Raw genomic sequence first — 19,905 nt, forward strand, 5'->3', positions numbered from 1 at the left:
GAGGGGAAAAAAAGTTCCCACTTAGCTTTTAAAAGTTTTCAAAAGGTCCCACTTTGCTAAGTGGGAACTTTTTTTCCCCTCTTCTTTTGCCATTGAAAATATCTTTATTTTTTGAATAGCACATTTATTAACACTATTTTCACAATCTCATACACAATGACTGGGCGGTGGGTTCGGCTATAGGAGCTTCGGCTCTTGGTCGAATTACACAATTCTGAGTGTATGTGGAAAGAATTAGAAGTTAGATATACAATTTACCTAATAACTTATTTTAGGAGTCTCATTCAGTAATGTCATATTAAATTAATTTGACTTCCTAGTCTCTTTATGATTTAACAAACAAGCTCCCCCTACTTTATTCATTGTGCCAACAAATTGCTGGGCTTAGCCAGAAGGAACGTTTCAACATGGCACTTTCCATTCAAAACCCACTGCCTTCCTTTTTCCTACTAAATCGTACACCACCAGCAAAGCTATTTAAACCAGGGATCCCCAAAGTTCCTCCTTGAGGGCCGAATCCAGTCGGGTTTTCAGGATTTCCCCAATGAATATGCATTGAAAGCAGCGCATGCACATAGATCTCATGCATATTCATTGGGGAAATCCTGAAAACCCGACTGGATAGCGGCCCTCGAGGAGGGACTTTGGAGACCCCTGCATTAAACCATAACACTTAAGTTACAGCACTCCAAGCCGACAAGCATGAAACTCTGCTATCATTGGCTAGCTGCTGTGTGATGTCATAAATACTGCTGTGCTGCCATTGGCTGATGCAGAGCCAGACGTGCAAATAGCCTCTTCATGCCACCTCTTGGCTGCTGGTACTGAACATTCCTTGAAAACGTCATATATCATTGCACATGCAATTCAACAGATTGAGCACAAATACACTTTCTGCTATTTGGTTATACAGAAAGGCTGAACTTAGGGGTGCTCTCCATGGCTCGGAGATGTTCTGCCAGTGTTAAGAAACATAGGTAGAACTCCATATACCAATGCTGACCAACAATGGAAGATGGCCTCACCATTTGTTTTGTGCAACGCAAACCTCCTCTTTTACTAAGGTGCGATACGCATTTTAGCACGCCCTAAACGCTAACACGTGCACGCTAAAATGCATAAGGCACCTTAGTAAAAAGAGCCCATAGTTTCTTGGAATCACAGAACCAACTGTGGAGGGTGAGATGTCGGAAAGGCAGATTAGTTAGTGGTTCTTTCCTGCATCTAGGAGGTACCATAAAAGTCATTTATTTGCCTAAAACTAATCACCCCAGCAGTATACAGTAATGTAGTAGAAATCAAACCAAAATACCGCTACTGTGACCGAGTGAAGTGATGTGAGTGTTGTTATAATGCTTTACTATTTCTTTGGGTTTTGGGAGTTTGAATGTTTTAACTCTGTTCTTAATTTGCAGTGAGCCTTGATTTTGAATGTCCTGGTGGCCCTGACGCAGCGGATGTTTTAAAATTCCCGCAAACAAATACTAGTGACTGAATTTCTCTTTAAAGACAAGTCAGCAACAAGATAAGTCTTTTTGGTCTATGTTTTTCAAATCCTGGCTTGCACTTATACAAAGTATCCCTGAAAAAGTTTCTTAAGTTCAGGGTTTAGTCTTAGCTTTATTGAAATGCTTTAGAAAACTATTTAAAAAATGTTTTACGTCGGCCAATGATTGGAGCAGGAGCTGTATTACTACGCGGATTATCCTCAGTCTGTGATTTTCACTGCTGTGCGTAGGCTCCGATTCTGAGGCCATAGCCCTTCAAGTTTGTCGGGCTAATAACACTGATGTGTATTGCTAGTAGCGGTATTTTCATTTATTTGCCTACCAGGACATTAAAGAAAGATTGGATACCCTTGCTACACTGCTCTTCTCAATTGTTTGATAGAAAAAAAAAATTATAAATATCATCAGTTACTGCTTATGAAGATAAACTGCTGACTGGCAAAGAGGGGAAAATAAGAAAAAAAGTTAAAATCATTTTTCTTCAAGTATCAAAAAGATGTTTATAAAAGAGTCCCAAAGATGGAAAATCTCAGATGTCATTGTTAAACAATCCAGTTTCAGAGTGAGGACTGGAGGAATCTGGACCCAGTTAGACTGGCGAATGAATAGAGACGAAGGAGAACGGTGAGAACTTGTACCCAGCACCTGTATAAAATTTGTTCTGGAACTCCACCCTGAAACACACAGGAGAGAGAAGCAGTCAGCAACATTTTAATTAGAATTTTATTGCCAAACACTGCAGGGCCAGCTCTGCAACCGAGTGCAAGGACAGGAAACGGTTACCAGCAGAACAATGCAGTGGATCTGAACATAACATAGCGTGGGTGTCACTGGAACCGCAGGGACTCTAGAGGGGTTGAACAATCCTGCAGAATATGTCCTATAAACTGGCAAGGCTAGGTATAAGCAAACCTTCAAATTTGCACGCGCATTAATTTTCAGGCTTCTACGCTTCTCCAGCATGAAACTCAACCACCATGATCATCCCAACACCACCCTTCCCACAGCAAGCCTATAAAAATGCAAGACTGATATTTAAAAGCACAGGAGGAATTCTATAAATGGCGCTAAAATTTAGGTGAAAAAAAACCTGGCCCCTAAGCTAGAACTCTAAAAGCAGAGATGTGCACCAAATCTGTTGTTGAATGCTAGTGTTAAGTCCACAGTTATATGTCAAACTTTTAGGTGTAACCATGTGCACCATGTCTATGGCTGGTGTGAATGCTGGCACCTAAAAGCAGCAGCTGGGCATGAAAATTCAACTACAGGCAGTCCCCGAGTGACAGACACCCGACTTAAATACAACTCGTACTTAAGAATGCAGTTGTGGCTTCATTTGATTTCACTGAGCGGTATTTCCAGTGGCATAAGACTCCTACACTCCTCCTGCAGCAGATTCAGGAATGACGCATGGCCACATTAAGAACAGTGTGTGGTTGTGCATGCTGTACCTTAGAGGGAACCCTGGTAGGGACAGTCGGCCTTTTTGTCAGCTGGGACCAGAATCTTAAAATCTACAAGTTCTGAGTTACATTCAAATCCAACTTAAGAAGTGACTCATTCTTAACCCAGGGACTGCCTGTAAAGAAATAATCAAGCCATTGTGACATCATTGATGAAGTTGGCTCTTAGGCATTGGTGGAATGAGGCATTATGACATCACAATATGAGCTCTGGAATGTTGCTACTTAAGAATGGGGTTGTGGCTTCATTTTATTTCACTGAGCTGTATTTCCAGTGGCATAAGACTCCTACAGCAGATCCAAGAATGATGCATGGCCACATTAAGAATGGTGTGTGGTTGTGCATGCTGTACCTTAGAGGGAACACTGGTAGGGACAGTTGGCCCCTTTGTCAGCTGGGAGCAGAATCTTAAAATCTACAAGTTCTGAGCTACATACAAATCCGACTTAAGAACAGCTTTAAAAACATAACTTGTTCTTAACCCAGAGATTGCCTGTATTCTATAAAGTGGTACAGGAATGGTCAGAACGCTCCAGCACGCCCATGTCCTTCCCACGCTAACATCCCCTTTGCAGTTGTGTCCCACAGTACTTGGGCGTTTGGCTTACAGAACAGGAGCGTAACTTAGTTACGTGCGCAGCTGCTAATTACAGCCAATTCATGCTCATTACCCGGTACTTCTCTCCAATTAAGTGCCAATTTTGCTCAGATTAACTCAGTGCCCCTTTTACAAAGCCGCAGTAGCATGGATTAGCGCGGCAAAAGGAACTGAATAAGCTGCGTCGCCTTTGCCATGTGGGAACTGCTACTGCGGCTTTCTAAAAGGGGCCCTACTCCCATCAGGTATTTTAAGGATACATACCGAGAACGCACAGCATGTCAATCTCTCATGCATATTCATTGATGGGACCAAGTGTGCCTCAAAGACTGGGTTGAGAAGCACTGACTTAGCTAATTATGTTATGCTTGTAACTGACCCTATTCCATAACATAGAAACATAGAAATAGACGGCAGATAAGGGCCACGGCCCATCTAGTCTGCCCACCCTAATGACCCTCCCCTACCTTTGCCTAGTGAATAGATCCCACATGTCGATCCCATTGGGCACATAATCGCACAGCTAACTTTAGGCAACATTTAGAGTATTTGGGGGACATCATAGAATATTTTGTCACATCATAGATTGATTGATATCTAGAGATAGAACAGTAAAAAGAGGACAAGAGTTATTTACCCCTTACCCGGGTAAATGGCCTATTTCAGGGGATGGCAATTCCGGTCCTCGAGAGCTGAAGCCAGGTCAGGTTTTCAGGATATCCACAATGAATATGTATGAGATGGATTTGCATGCACTGCCTCCTTGAGATGCAAATCTATCTCGTGCATATTTATGGTGGATATCCTGAAAACCTGACCTGGTTCCGGCTCTCGAGGACCGGAATTGCCTATTTCAAAACTGTAAATCCTCCCTGTGGACAAAGAGTACACAATGATGGCTCTTCAAATGAGCTCAACCATCAGAAAACCTTGTTTTGCTTGGATCTGACTCACCAGTGTAAACGGAGGGCATGTAGGAAAGCAGAAAGACCTTCCATTAACAGCAGGATGGCAACCGTCAACACGGCGAAAAATGCAAAAACTAGGACAAGGATAATGGCACCATAGTATTGAAGATAAAAACCGTTCACCATAACCATGGACCACAAGACCTCCGAGAGCTCTACAAGAGAGTAAAAGAGAGAAGGAGAGGGAGAAACGACTGTAGTAAACAGATGCGGGGACAAGCAGATCAGCCTCTCGGTGTTCTCCGTAAACATTGTGTACTTACGTGCGTGGGCAAGACTGAGAGCCCAAAGCCGCAGATAGGAGGCAGTGTTGGAGACACAGCCCAGACAGTACTCGATCGTATGAATCGCCTGATGCATGAATACCTCCACGACATCAAACTTACGGGCAAGAAAAAAGCAGAAGACATGTAGAAGGTTAACAAAACTAGCTTGCTCTGGGAGCAAAGGGAGGCCAGGCCTCTCTCTCACACCCCCCACCTTGCATTCACCAGACTGCACAAATGCAACAACCTCCAAATATGCAATGTAGTGTCCATGGTCTCTCATTTGCAAGTCAACAGCTGTTGCTATCGGTCTCCCCTGCTACAAATGACAGTCACTACATGCAGATTCGGTCAGGTGCCCTATAAGATTTGCAGAGGCAAAAGCCTATACAATACACAGCAGCAGCAACACCAAGTATCTTGCTGAAAGGCACCTATGAATTTTATATTTGGACATGCAGAACAATAAATCTGTCAGCTTTTAATATAAAAGGAAAAGGTTCCTCCGGAGCTGTCCTTCTGGATGCTTGCCCAGAAACACAAGCAGCGGATGTTTCAATCAATGGGACTATCTGAATGTAATTACTTAGATTCAAGAGGCATTCAGCTACTAAGTATGATGTCCAGTTTCTGCATTAAATTCTGGCAGGAATGATTAGATGGCAGTCATATCATTAATCAGAGATTTACTGATCAAAAACTGCTTTGATTTATTTTGAAAATTGGGATTTGTTGTATACCTAATACGTTTTGATTGGAGGGGGGGGTGGTGGATCAATGATCGACAAGATAACCCATTAAATGGAACAGCATTGGCTGCCCTATTGTGAGTTGGGAAGGGGAGTCTGAGGTCCTTCCACCCTCCCAATTTATCTTGAGAAATTTTCTTGCCAACATATTTTGTGTGTTTGAAACATTTATGGAGTTTATTCAAAACAGACTTTTGATAATTTTGAAATGAATATATACCCGCTCCACTTTTTGATGTTTATCTTTAGATGACAGTTTGGGGGAGTAGTTTGTCTTTTTTATAAAGCCTTCCAATGCCACATATCCCATGCCTCTCACCTCTTCCTCCGGCTCCAAGTTCCCCTGCTCCAGGTCCATCTCAGCAGTGTTGACAGAGCCTCCCAGGTCCCGTGAGCTCTGTCGGCTCACCGACACCCTCCCCTCATTAGAATCCGTTGAGCCCAGCAGCGGTTTCCTTTCATCTTGCATCTCGGCCACCTCGGCGAGTAAGCGCTGCTGTCACATTGGAAGAAAAATTGTGTGAAATTCATAGAGCCACCATTGAACACTGTCCTGCTAGGTCACTAAAGAGGACCCTCAACTCCACAAAATTTTGAATGACCAACATGACTTGCCAGTCCAGTAGCAGCCGGAGTAGGGAGAAATTAGGTTCTTACCTGCTAATTTACTTTCTTTTAGCTTCTCCAGACCAGTAGAGGTTAACTTTACGATTGGGTATATATCTAATCATGACCAGCAGGTGGAGACTGAAAACAAAACTTTGGGACAGTATATCCTAGCCCCTCCTCTCTATTTCCCTCAGTCTGCCGAATAGCCAAGCAGAACCAAGAACTGGAAAACAACAGAGAGAAAAAACAATACTCCGAAAGGAGTAACAAATAACATACCCAAAAATGCTGTTGGAAAATGCAGAGGAGAAATTCCCGAAGGAAGAAGGTCCCCACAGCTCGCCAGCTAAGCCAGCCGAGCCACAGCCGCTGTTCTTCAATTCTCCCCGGCCCTAGAAAAATACTAGAACCCGCAGCAAAAACCAAAAACTGCCCGCGCAACAGCCCCAACAACAACAACAACAGACAGGGTGGGGACCTCTACTGGTCTGGAGAAGCTAAAAGAAAGTAAATTAGCAGGTAAGAACCTAATTTCTCCTTCTTTAGCACTCTCCAGACCAGTAGAGGTTAACTTTACGATTGGGACGTACCAAAGCAGTCCCTCTCACGGGCGGGACCCCCGAAGGGCCGATACCAGAACACGCTCACCGAACACCGCGTCCCGACGCGCCTGAACATCTACCCGATAATGCCGAACAAATGAATGCAAGGAGGACCAAACCGCAGCCTTACAAATATCCACCGGAGGCACGAGCGACGACTCAGCCCAAGAAGCCGCCTGACCCCTAGTGGAATGAGCCTTGAGAAACTCCGGAACCGGCTTCTTACTCAGAAGATAAGCGGAAGCAATCATCTCCTTGATCCAACGCGCAATAGTAGCCTTAGAAGCGCCAGCCCCCCGACGAGGACCCGCCAGAAGCACAAAGAGATGATCGGAGCTCCGAAAATCCCGGGTCCGCTGCACATAAGCATGGAGGACCCGACCGACATCCAACTTGCGCAGCTGTCGTTGCTCAGAAGAACCCTCCCGACTACCCAAGACCGGGAGGACCACCGATTGATTGACATGAAAAGGAGAAACTACCTTCGGCAGAAAGGAAGGAACAGGCCGCAAAACAACCCGCTCCTTCGAAAACTCCAGGAAGGGAGCCCTACAAGAGAAAGCCTGTAGCTCAGACACCCGTCTAGCGGAAGTAATGGCCACCAAAAAGACCGACTTCAGCGTAAGGTCCTTCAACGAACAGCCATCCAACGGCTCGAAAGGAGGGCGCACTAGAACAGAGAGAACCAGATTGAGATCCCAAGAGGGAATCGAGGGCCTTAAGGGAGGCCTGATCAACTTGGCCGCCCTAAGAAAGCGAATCACATCAGGAATGGCTGACAAACGCTGACCTGTCACCAGCCCCCGAAAAGCCGACAGGGCCGCCAGATGAACCCGAAGAGAAGACCAGGCCAGGCCCCTATCCAGGCCATCCTGCAAAAACTCTAGAATGTTAGGCAGAGAAGCGCGAAAGGAGACCACTCCCCGCGCTCGGCACCATTCCTCAAAAAGACGCCAAACCCGTACATAAGCCCGAGAGGTAGAAAGCCTCCGGGACCCCAAAAGTGTAGAGATCACCTTGTCGGAATATCCCTTCTTACTCAGGCGGCCCCTTTCAAGAGCCAAGCCGTAAGACAAAAGGGAGACGGGTCGAACATGGGAATGGGACCCTGCGTCAGAAGATCGCACTCGAGAGGCAGAGGAAGAGGATCCGCCACCAGATGCCTCACCAGATCCGCATACCACGGACGACGAGGCCAATCCGGAGCCACCAAGACCACCAGCCCCGGATGGCGAACAATGCGAAGCAGTACTCTGCCTACTAATGGCCACGGAGGGAACACATACAACAGCCCCTCCGTTGGCCACGGTTGGACCAGAGCATCCAGACCCTCGGCCAGACCGTCCCTGCGACGACTGAAGAAGCGGGGTACTTTGGCGTTGCCACTTGTAGCCATCAGATCCATCAGGGGCTGCCCCCAAGCACGCACTAGCAACTGAAACGCCTCGGCGCCGAGACACCACTCTCCCGGATCCAAGAAGTGACGACTGAGGAAGTCCGCCTGAACGTTTTCTACCCCGGCAATGTGAGAGGCCGAGAGGTCCAGAAGATGCGACTCCGCCCAAACCATGAGCCGAGCCGCCTCCTGCGCCACCAGAGTGCTCTTGGTGCCCCCCTGACGATTGACATAAGCCACCGCCGTGGCATTGTCCGACAGGACTCTGACCGACTTGCCCAACAAAAGGGAGTGGAAAGCCAACAGCGCTAGCCGGACCGCCCTGGTCTCCAACACGTTGATCGACCAGGAGGCCTCCTCCGTGGACCAGGTTCCCTGAGCTGAGTGACCCAGACACTGGGCCCCCCAACCCAGGAGACTCGCATCCGTAAGGAGCACCGTCCACTGCGGAAGATCCAGACCCACCCCCTGAACTAGGTGAGGGGTCCGGAGCCACCAACGCAGACTGCAGCGCGCCAAGCCTCGCAGGGGAACCGGAACATCCATCCCGTGCCTCTGGGGAGACCACCTCCGGAGCAGAGCATACTGGAGAGGACGCATGTGGGCCCGCGCCCACCTCACCACGTCCAGGGACGCCGCCATCGACCCCAGGACCTGGAGGAAATCTCGCGCCCGAGGACACCGGGACGCCAAAAGCAGGCGAATCTGAGACTGCAATTTGCTCACCCGGGCCTCTGGGAGGAAGACCTTCCCCAAGGAGGTGTCGAACAGCACCCCGAGGTACTCCAGACGCTGAGCCGGAACCAACCGACTCTTGGAAAGGTTGACCACCCAGCCCAGCGACCGGAGAAACTCCACCACCCGAGCCGTAACCCGGGAGCTTTCCTGCAACGACTTGGCCCGAATTAACCAGTCGTCCAGGTAGGGGTGTACCAGGATGCCCTCCGACCGCAAGGCTGCCGCGACGACCACCATCACCTTGGTGAACGTCCGGGGAGCCGTGGCCAGCCCAAAGGGAAGCGCACAGAACTGATAGTGCCGACCCAAGATCGCAAAGCGCAGGAAACGCTGATGAGAGGTCCGAATAGGAACATGCAAGTAGGCCTCCGTCAGATCGAGAGAAGTGAGAAACTCCCCCGGCTGAACCGCCAGAATGACCGACCGCAGCGTTTCCATACGGAAAGAGGGAACCTTGAGAGCCCTGTTGACCCCTTTCAAATCGAGGATGGGCCGAAAAGTCCCCTCCTTCTTGGGCACCACAAAGTAAATGGAGTACCTGCCCGTGCCCCACTCCGGGGGGGGCACTGGAACTACTGCCCTGAGATCTAGCAAGCGCTGAAGGGTCTGGCGAAACGCCAGCGTCTTCCCAGGAGTCTGACACGGAGAAGCGAGGAAAAAATCCGGCAGAGAGCGGGCGAACTCCAGGGCATAACCGTCCCGCACCACCTCCAGGACCCACTGATCGGACGTGATCTCGGCCCATTTGGGAAAAAAGTCGCGCAGCCGGGCCCCCACCGGAACCAAGGGGGGCGCCGGCAAGGCGTCATTGTGCAGGACGGGAAGCGGGGGAACCGGCGGAGGGATTCCCTGCCCCCCGACGGGCCCCCCGAAAGGGCTGCATGCGCTGGAAGAACCTACCCCGGGAAAACCCCGGAGACTGGAAAGAAGCAGCCCCACGCCCAGGGCGATACTTGCGAAATTCCCGCAAACGCCCCCGGGCCGCACCACCCCGAGACACCGGGCGGGCACGGTCCTCCGGCAAACGGGGAACTTTCGAGTCCGACAGAGTCTGAATCAACTTATCCAAGTCCTCTCCAAATAAAAACGACCCCCGAAAGGGAAATTTAGTAAGCTTAGCTTTGGACGCAGCATCCGCCGCCCAAGCGCGCAGCCACAACACACGCCTTGCGGCCACGCCAAAAGCCATGGACTTAGCCGAGATCCGCACCAAGTCATACAGAGCATCCGAGAGGAATGAGGCAGCCATCTCAATCTTCGCTACCTCCTGATCCACCAGAGACCAGTCGTCAGACTCTCGATCCAAGACCCGCTCCGCCCACCAAAACACGGCGCGAGCGACCAGTCCCCCACAAATAGCCGCCTGGACCCCAAAGGCAGAGACTTGGAAATTTTGCTTAAGGATGGTCTCCAATTTGCGCTCCTCAGAGTCCCGCAAGGCAGAACCGCCCTCAACAGGCACGGTATGCCGCTTGGAAATAGCCGAGACCACCGCATCCACGACTGGCGAAGCTAACGTAGCCCGATCCCCTTCAGGAATGGGATACAGGCGAGCCATGCTGCGCGCCAGCCGAAACGGCGTCTCCGGCGTTTTCCACTGCTCAAGAATAATATCCCGAATATCCTGATGCATAGGAAAAGAGCGGGAAACGGAACGGATCCCTCGTAACAGAGGGTCCCCCACACGCGGAGTCTCCGGCGGCGCGTCCTCAAAACGCAAAGCCGAAGAAACCTGTTGAATAAGGTCAGGCAGCTCATCTCTCTGAAAAAGGCGCACCACGGACGCCTCGTCACTGGAGAACGGGAAACCCGACAACCCGCCGCCAGCTTCCGTCCCCTCCAGAGGGTCCTGGAATTCCTCAGAAGGGTCCAGGTCCTCCTCCAGACCGACACGTTCCTCCGACCACAAATCCTCGTCCCACGACACCCGCGGACGCTTGGACAAGAGAGGCGGCGGAGGGGACGTCACGTCAGACGAGAGAGGCAAAGCCGCAGGGAGCGCGGAGGAAACCCCACCCCCCGAGACCCCCTGGGCGCAACCGGGACCCCCAGCCGCCTGAAAATAGGCTTTGCATAATGAAAAGAAAAAATCAGGGGAAAAACCCCCCGAGGGTCCCAAGGGACTCCCTGCCACAGCAGGGGACCCAGCAGAAACCTGCCCCTGCTTAGCCAAAACAGGGGGAAGGTCACCTGAGGTGGAAGACAAAATGGAGGGGCCAGACAGAGAAGATGGCGTCTTTCCCGCCAAAACAGCTCCCTCCATAGCCTGCAGCGGCTGAGAGACCTGAAAAGTCTCAGCCGCTAAAACAGGCAAGCCGGCATCAGCTGTCAAAATATCAGCTGAGAGGGAATCCTCTAAAACCCGACCGTCGGCGGCTCGGGGAATCCCTCCGTGGGCGGACGGAGAAGACCGGGCTTCTCCACCGTTCCCTGCCGACTCGCGAGGCACCATCGGCGGGGAGCTCTGGGCGCCTGCAGCCGCTGCCGACGGAGCTCCTCCACCGCACCGGCCTGAACACCGCTTGCACAGGCCGGCCGCGAGTGCCTCGCGTCTGGAGCACAATGAGCACTTTTTCCCTTTAGAAGTGCTCATTGCTCCATACGCGACCTAGCTGTAAAAAAGTGCCGGTTAGTTGAAAAAATACAGTAAAATACAGTTTTCTTAAAGGGATACAACCCTCCAGACCAGCACTACCTCAGGATTTTTTTTTTTTTTTTTTACAGAACAGACTCCACAGGCTCTCGAAGCAATATGCCTTGCTTGATTTAGGGGGCAAGGCTTACTGCTGAGGCTCCTCTAAAAAAATATGGGGAGGTGGAGGAAGTGGGGGGAGGGACCCCGCTCGTGACCCGCCGGGTTTGACACCCCCGAGGTCGGACGAACCCCCAAACAGAGTCCGTCCAAGCTCCGTCCGGCTAAAAACAGGGACAATAAACCTCTAAACAAATTCCAACAGCCCTACCAAGGGAGATGGGTACAGATCACTCAACACCTGCTGGAGACTGAAAGAAGACTGAGGGAAATAGAGAGGAGGGGCTAGGATATACTGTCCCAAAGTTTTGTTTTCAGTCTCCACCTGCTGGTCATGATTAGATATATACCCAATCGTAAAGTTAACCTCTACTGGTCTGGAGAGTGCTAAAGAAAGATATTTTTATTCTTGCCATCTTTAAATAATTTGATTACTATAGCTCTATTTCTTGTCTCTGCTTTTTCAATTCAAATAAGAGGGGCCAGGTATTATAAAAAGAAAACTGTAATGATGCAAAAAACTAACCAAAGGCACAGTTCAAAAGAAAACAAATGTGGTGCGTAGGAGATGCTTAAAGAACAGGCCCCGTCTGTCAATCCAAAAATATTTAAATAGATATACTTTAGTACTGATGTACATTAAAACCCAATCTGGCTATGTTTTATTTATTTTAAAATTTATCTCTTGCCCGATACCCAGGGGAGTTACAAATAACACACACAAAATCTATTTATATCATCACCTCTCTCACAGAACTCACTAAGGCCCCGATGCTCAAAAACTTACCATGCAAGAGTGCATGCATGCAGTGCAGCCAGATCGGGCACAAATATTGCTACAACCCTCTCACTGGTGGTGGCAAAAGTGGGTGGGTTAGATGGGGGACACCAGGGGGGCGAGTCGTGATGGCCACAGCTATAGGTCAGTACGGTCCTGCCTCCAAAATTACTTTAATCTACTCATTCCAGTGACAGTCCTGGGCCAAGGGGAATTCATCAGGGTTCATTATGGAGCCTGTAATCAGACTCTAAAATCGTCCACTAGGTGATGCTAGTGTAAAAGGGGTGAAAAAATGTATTCTGTGCAGCCATGCACTTGCATTGTACCTGCTGGTTGCCCTGGCAACCAGGGTAAACATTCCAGATGCTGCTGTTGCCGGTGAGAGTCAGCTGGGAGGGAGCTACGATAGTGAGTGAAGTCTGTATTACGTTGTTCTGAAAGGTGGTTGATTCCTCGAGTGTTCGCCTTGAAACCTTTTCCCTAAACGTTTTAAAGGAAAGGAATTAACCTGGTAAGAAAACTGAATGGTGAAAGACAGAGAGGAGTGGCTGAAAGAGCAAACGCGAGATGTTAGGCCTGTTTATAGAGGAAATAGGGATTTCTAAAATAGAATAAAGTTCCCGAGACGTGTGCATTTATGCAGAAAGGCTTTGAGGGCGGGCAGCCTGGTAAAGCTGTTTCAAGCAATGTAAAGGAGCTAGTTAGGGCTTACCAGGGAAGGGTGCAAGAGTCACCGGCCCTCAATTCTCACAGGCAGCATGTGAAAGGAACTCTAGCTAGGATCCTTGAATTAAAAAAACCCTGGAATTTTAAAAGAAAAACTGAAAGCGAGAGGCTGCGAGTTCTTTGTTTCTACAGAGTTGGTTTAGTTTCCGATGCGCAGAGCAGGGCATTCGCTGCCTGTGAATTGTTTTGGGCTGACTGCAAGATATTGATGTTTATATTCTCTGATTGTATGAGAGCGATTTGGTTCTGGGTGGGAGAGTCAGGGACTGTTTTTGTTAAATTTTGTTAATAAACCGGCTAGCTTATTCAGTTATGTTGAGGTTAACAGTCAAAAAAATCTAAAACCCTCCCTCACCCCAAGAAGGCAAAATGATTAAGGGAAAGAGATGAGGTCTACTGATTGCTCAAACTAGCCAACTGTGTATTATACTTTAATTTTTAACGGGAGAACCCTCAGTCACACAGCAACCCCTGGAACGTCCAGGGACAAGCTGCCGCGGGTTTACACTCAAAAAGGTGTTAACTGTGAAACATCCCCGGGCTCTCTCCATGTGAATAACTAATGTGCACAACAAAAAGGGGCCATTTCCTCCTTGCCTTACCAGCTTTATCAACAAACTTGAAATATCCAGCGCAGTCCAGTTCCTGAGGAAGGGGGTGTACACCCCCGAAACGGAGTCCCGTTGGACGAAGACACTGCCTGCTGACTGCACACACACGGAGAAGCTAAGTTCTTCCAGGTGTGTTTTTTTTGCTCGGTTAGATTTGGACACTAATTTTCCTTTTGGCCCCCAGATTAGGGGAAAGAGATGAATTCTATCTCTATTTATATTTGATGTGTGTTTTTTCATATATTGTTTTTCACACATAGCACTTTTTGTTGTGCACATTAGTTATTCACACGGAGAGAGCCCGGGGATGTTTCGCAGTTAACACCTTTTTGAGTGTAAACCCGCGGTAGCTTGTCCCTGGACGTTCCAGGGGTTGCTGTGTGACTGAGGGTTCTCCCGTTAAAAATTAAAGTATAATACACAGTTGGCTAGTTTGAGCAATCAGTAGACCTCATCTCTTTCCCTTAATCATTTTGCCTTCTTGGGGTGAGGGAGGGTTTTAGATTTTTGTGTACTTACACCTCCACTCTTTACAGGGTTCTATTTTTTGTTCTGAGAGGTTAACAGTCAGACAGACATCCCAGAAAGTGCCAGGATCCTCCAAATTACACCCTGTTAGGGAAGTAGATTTTTGTTTATTCATTGGTATCAATAGGCTAGTAGGAGTGCTGCTGAGATTGTCAATGGAGGTTCCGGACCGTGGTGACCAGAAAGGAAAGACAAAGGTGCCCAACATTCAAGAAAGATCTGGGAAGAGGAGGAGGCTAAGTGACTGAAACCAATATTTTTAAAAGTGTGCACACTGACCCAGGTCACAGATTTCAAAAAAATTCTGGGTTTGAACAAACTTTAGAGAGAAAATAATTGCTGAATTGCTCCTTTGAAATCTATTAGTATTCTCAGCTAAGATGTAAAATGAGTTCCTGTTAGAGAAATGCAAGCTTATTTTAATTGAAAATGTTTTGTATAATTTGTGTGTGTGTGTTATTTTGAAATCCTAACAACTACTAAAATTAAATACATTTTTCTTGTGCAACACACTAGCTGGTGAAATTTTAACTGGGAAACCCTAAAACTGCAGACAAACCAGGGTAGCAAAGATTTTTCAGATTTCACTTTATTTTGATATATCTGTGAATTTGCATTATATCTACAGTATGTGATTCACAATTGATACACCAGAAGTAGGGCACTTAGAATAAAAGAGGAAAGAACAGGCGGCAGCCTAGGTTACAAATAAGGTAAAGAAAGTTTGATACATGCAAAATTTAAATTCTAAGAAGGGAAAGCGGGGGAAGAAGATATAAATAAGAAAAAAAAAAACCCAGAAGGGAGAGAGACGATTTGTAACAGAGCAGAAGTTACATAAGTTTTAGAAACCAATGGGATTTGACCTGGGTATAACACCCCACTGGCAATGTGCAACACTGCCACCGAAGCACCATACCAGCCCTATTAAATGAAAGTGTTTAAACTTGAAACTTTTTTTTGTTGTTGTTTTTTTAAAAATTATTATTGCTCTTTCCTGATCTAAAATCATATGAAAATCTGGAAAAGAATATTGCATTTCTTTCTTTAGGCTCTATCCTCGAGAAGCATACAAAATAATGCTTGAAATAATCATGTGCCTGAGGGAAAGCATCAGGTCTCTAGTGCAGGGCACATTTTCTGATCAAAGATATCCCTGAAACTTGCAGGATCAAGGGTCAGTATTCCAAGCACTGAGCAGCAGACCGACTTACAGTGTGTTTCAGAATAAAGACTCTCTACAGGCATCATGCTGCCTTAAGTGATGCCAGAATTCAGTCCCATCTGTCACTCTCCCTTTGTTACACCCAGGTTATTATTATTATTTTATTACTCCTGAAATCCAAACTGATGTCTTATAAACACTTACCCTTGTCTTCTTGTTCCTCCTTGTCCTGTGCTGTAGAAATTGGTAGACTGGGTCTCCCAGGAGGAGGACAGGAATGGAGACAACTGCTAGAACAAGTAGTGCCATCTGTACATACCGCTGTAGAGGAAAGGGAGGAGCTCAATCACCTACAGCATTCAATGACATCACAAAGACATTCTGACATCACCAAAGCAAAACAAGCCTGCAATATGGGACTTCCTAAACCTGCTCTGGTGACATAAGAACATCAGCTTTTTAGGATACTCACAGTGAATATCTCTGCATACTCTGGAGACCAAGCATATGTGCAAATTTCTCTCGTGCACATTCGTTATGGGTATCATGAACATTTGGCTAGCTTGGTATCACGACAGCAGATATGGGAATCTCCGATGTAACAGCCATATTAGAAGTTCATGAACAAATCTCGGGCACAGTGCCCTGTTAACACTGCATTTTTTTGGACCGAATATTAAAAAGAACTTATCTGGATAAGAGACACTGGCCAGTCCGTCCAGAGACTCTCTGGCTAGTGTCATGTTTTTTTTATTTCCATTATGATTATTGGGGAGAGGGAGTTGTGTTTGATGACCGATTGTTTTATATTTTGATGTTAAGTGTTGGCATAATATTTATCATTTTTTTCAATGAATGTGTGTATTTTTTCTTTAATTTACCTTGCCTTCAGCACCTCTATAAGAAAGCAAATAATTGGATATTTTAAATTTAAAAAAGCTTAGTAACAATGTATGAAGGGAAAGGGGAGCTTGTTTTGTCTATCTTTGACAAGTGGGGAGGGATGTGGATATACACAAGATGAGAACTAAATCCAAATAGCACCAAAAGGCTCCACAAAGGAAATAAAACAGCAAAATAACAAAAAATTGTGGAACAGAAGATCGGATGCACCAGTTTGTAGTTTAATAAGCGTCCAAATTACTTAAAACCAATAAAAACAATCCACAAAGGGTATATACCAGTGGATCTCAAACTGTATGTCTCCTGAGATTCCAAGTGGGCCACGGCACACTGAGGAGGAAGAGAGGCGCCTGCCAGCTGACTTCCCTACGTGGTACGGCGCCAGCGCTGCCTGATTCACTGAAGGCCTGCATGTTTCCCCCTTCTCTCCAGCGTCCTCTAGCTTCCCCCCTGGCCTCCCGGTCTCACCTGTAAAACTAATTACAGCAGCCTGCAGCGGATCGCCGGTAGGTAAAATGATTTTATTTTCAATATAGCGATTGAAATGTGTCTGTTTTGAGAATTTATATCTGCTGTGTGTGTATGAAAAATGAATGGAAAAAATAACATTACAATTAGTAAAGGGGATGGGATCAGGGGGCAGAGCTTGGGTGGGCCTAGGGAGGTCTGTGGTTGGGGTACTCTGTTGATATTTGTTAGACTTAGGGGGTAGCTTGAAGTAGTTGAGAAACACTGCTGTAGGCAATCAGCTGGAGCCAGTGCCTCTCCTCCTCTCCGGCCCTCTTCCCTGCTGGCGCCCCCTACTGGCGTCTCAGGGCCCATCTGGAGGGTCTCTGCACATGGGCGGACGTTGATGTGATGATGCCACAAATATGAGTGACATCATCATGGCGATGTCCGCGCACTTCTGGATGCCTCAAGCCGTGGCCACTACCTTTAGTGTGCCCCGGCTTGAGAAAGTTTGAGAGACACTGGTATATAGTGTCACATGTGACCCACAGGATAATAAACAAATAATGTATAACATAAAATGACCAACATGGGCCGTGTTTCAGCAAAATAAAAATGCCTTCCTCAGGGATCTTATAGGGTCCTTGGCTGTCTTAAATATAAAAACCTAAAAGTCACAAAAAAAATCCAAGTAGTTAAGAGGCTACAAACAAGCAGCACAGCTCACAAGACTCCGGCCTACTCCTCCTTTCAGCCATCTTTCCTCCAGTACCCTTACCTGGCCCGAGTAGAGTGGCCCAATTTCTTCAGTGTTGGTTGAGAACATGAAGACATTGATGAAGTGAATAAGAATGCTGGGGGCATGCTCAGAGTTCAAAGCAGAGTACGCAAACCACTTGAAGAAGATCATGAAGACGAGATATCCAAAGAGAGCGAGCATGAAAATCATCTCCGGGATAAATATCAGGTAAATCTTATAGAACGTCCTGAAGTGTCTGCAGAGAAAACCAGGCAAAGAAATGAGAATCTGAGCTCCCAGCACTGACAAAATGCCCGACAGCAATAGTGACATTTTCAAAATAGTACAAACAGTGATGCAGTAAGGGGGGACAGACTGCTCCAGGCGCCATCTTGCTGGGAGGGCCGGCACCTCTCCGCCCCCCCCAACCATGCTCACGCCCTCCCTTCCCTGCCCCCCACATACCTCTCTAAAATCTTCACCAGCATGAACTACTCTAGCCTGCTGCTTGCACCAGCTTAGCTCTCGCTGAAATTACTTCCGGGTCACAGGGCCAGGAAATGATGTCAGAGGGAAAACCAATGGCAGCGCGAGCAGCTCTGGTGAAGATTTAGAGCAGGGGTCTGCAACCTTTAAAACATAAAGAGCCACTTGGACCCGTTTTCGAAAAGAAAAAAAAAACTTGGAGCCGCAAAACCATTATAAAACAAATCTAACACTGCATATATTGTTTCTTATCTTAATGCTATATACAGGATCACTAAATTGAAAATAAAATCATTTTTCCTACCTTTGCTATTTGGTGATTTCATGAGTCTCTGGTTGCACTTTCTTCTTCTGACTGTGCATCCAATCTTTCTTCCTTTCTTTCAGCCTCCTGTATGTTTCCTCTCCTCCAGACCTCATTCTCTCCCCCAACTTTTTCTTTCTGTCTCCCTGTTCCCCCTTCTTTCTGTCTCCGTGCCGTCCCCCAAGCCACTCGGTTTGCTGCCACCGCAATCGGGGAACAGCCCCCAAGCCACCACCGTCCCAAGCTTTCCCTGCAGAAGTGTTGCGCTGACCAGCATTCCGCTCCCTGACGTCAATTCTGACGTAGGAGAGGAAGTTCCGGGCCAACAAGGCATTTCTCCTCATTCCATCCAGCCTGAGCCCCATCTCTCCTTGATCCAGCATTTCCCTTCTGTGTCTGTCAGAATTACCATTCCACCTATTTTCCAGCATCACCCTTCTTTGTGTCCATCTCACCTATATCCCTATCTCACCACTTTTTCAGAATCTTCATTTGTCTCTGTCCTTATCTTTACGCCATGTTCACCATTTGCCCTTTCAATGTCTTTATCTCCCCCCCCCCACACACACTTTTTCAGCATTACTTCTATGTCTCTATTTCACCTCCTCTTCATGTCCCCTCTGTATCTCTATCCTTATTCAGTAGGTCCTGCTTACCCTTTCTCTTCTTTGTGTCACTATCTCCATTTTCAGCTTCCCCCCCCTTTTCCTTTGTTAATGCACCCTGTAGCCAGAATCTTTCCACCCTCCCTCCACTCCGGCCCAGCATGAAAGATTTCCTTTTGTTTCCCTCCCCTCTCTCTTCTCCTCCCTCACCCACGAGTCCTGCATCTGGCCCTCTCCCTTCTACCTGCACCTGGCAACACCCCCCTGCTCCGCGGCTCTCTTCAGCAACTCGTCAGCAGCGGTGATCAAGACAAGCTACCGACATCGAGGCCTTCCCTCTACGAGTCCCACCTTTGTGGAAAAAGGAAGTTGAAACAAGCGGGACTCGCAGAGGGTAGGCCCCGACGTCAGAAGCTTGTGTCGATCGCTGCTGCTGAGTTGCCGAAGAGAGCCGCGGAGCAGGGGATGTGGCCGGAAGCAGGTAGAAGGGAGAGGGAGATAGGAAGGCTGTAGATCTCCGGAGCATGACACCGACCCCGGCCAGGATGATTTCTTTTTCAGGCGTGCATCTTACAAGGCGTCGCGGCGGGAAATAGCCATGCTGAGCAGTGAGCTCAGCACTACACAGATGAAAGCCTTGCTTGCTGATTGGTCCGGCGGCACGGCGGGGCGGGGCCGCCGGACCAATCAGCAAGCAAGGCTTTCATCTGTGTATGTGCTGAGCTCACTGCTCAGCATGGCTATTTCCCGCCGCGACGCCGGACTTGTAACTGCATGCCTTGCGTGACACACTACCGGAGCCGCAGCAAAGGTGGAAAAGAGCCGCATGCGGCTCTGGAGCCGCAGGTTGCCGACCCCCGATTTAGAGGTACAGGAATGGGAAGGGAGGGCGCAAGTGTGGCATGGGGGCACAGGAGCGGGTGAGGGGGCGCCTCCCACCCTCGCTACGCCGAGTAC

General features: G+C 47.9%; 1 protein-coding gene across 4 annotated transcripts in view; it reads right to left on the minus strand.

Moving 5' to 3' along the window:
- Positions 1–322: 322 nt before the first annotated feature.
- Positions 323–19,905, minus strand: part of TCIRG1 (T cell immune regulator 1, ATPase H+ transporting V0 subunit a3) — a 47,258-nt gene continuing 27,675 nt past the window's right edge. For 3 of the 4 annotated variants that reach the window (XM_033920557.1, XM_033920554.1, XM_033920555.1), the window contains 6 exons: positions 17,593–17,809; positions 15,666–15,782; positions 5,873–6,049; positions 4,802–4,919; positions 4,525–4,693; positions 323–2,182 (listed from right to left, as the gene is read on the minus strand). In XM_033920557.1, coding sequence (XP_033776448.1) covers positions 2,098–2,182; positions 4,525–4,693; positions 4,802–4,919; positions 5,873–6,049; positions 15,666–15,782; positions 17,593–17,809 — 883 coding nt within the window. In that variant the 3' untranslated portion in view covers positions 323–2,097. The remainder of the gene's footprint in view (positions 2,183–4,524; positions 4,694–4,801; positions 4,920–5,872; positions 6,050–15,665; positions 15,783–17,592; positions 17,810–19,905) is intronic. The other variant, XM_033920558.1, reaches the window with a different exon arrangement.

Source organism: Geotrypetes seraphini, chromosome 14, assembly GCF_902459505.1.
Source record: "Geotrypetes seraphini chromosome 14, aGeoSer1.1, whole genome shotgun sequence".
Taxonomy (NCBI): Eukaryota; Metazoa; Chordata; class Amphibia; order Gymnophiona; family Dermophiidae; genus Geotrypetes; species Geotrypetes seraphini.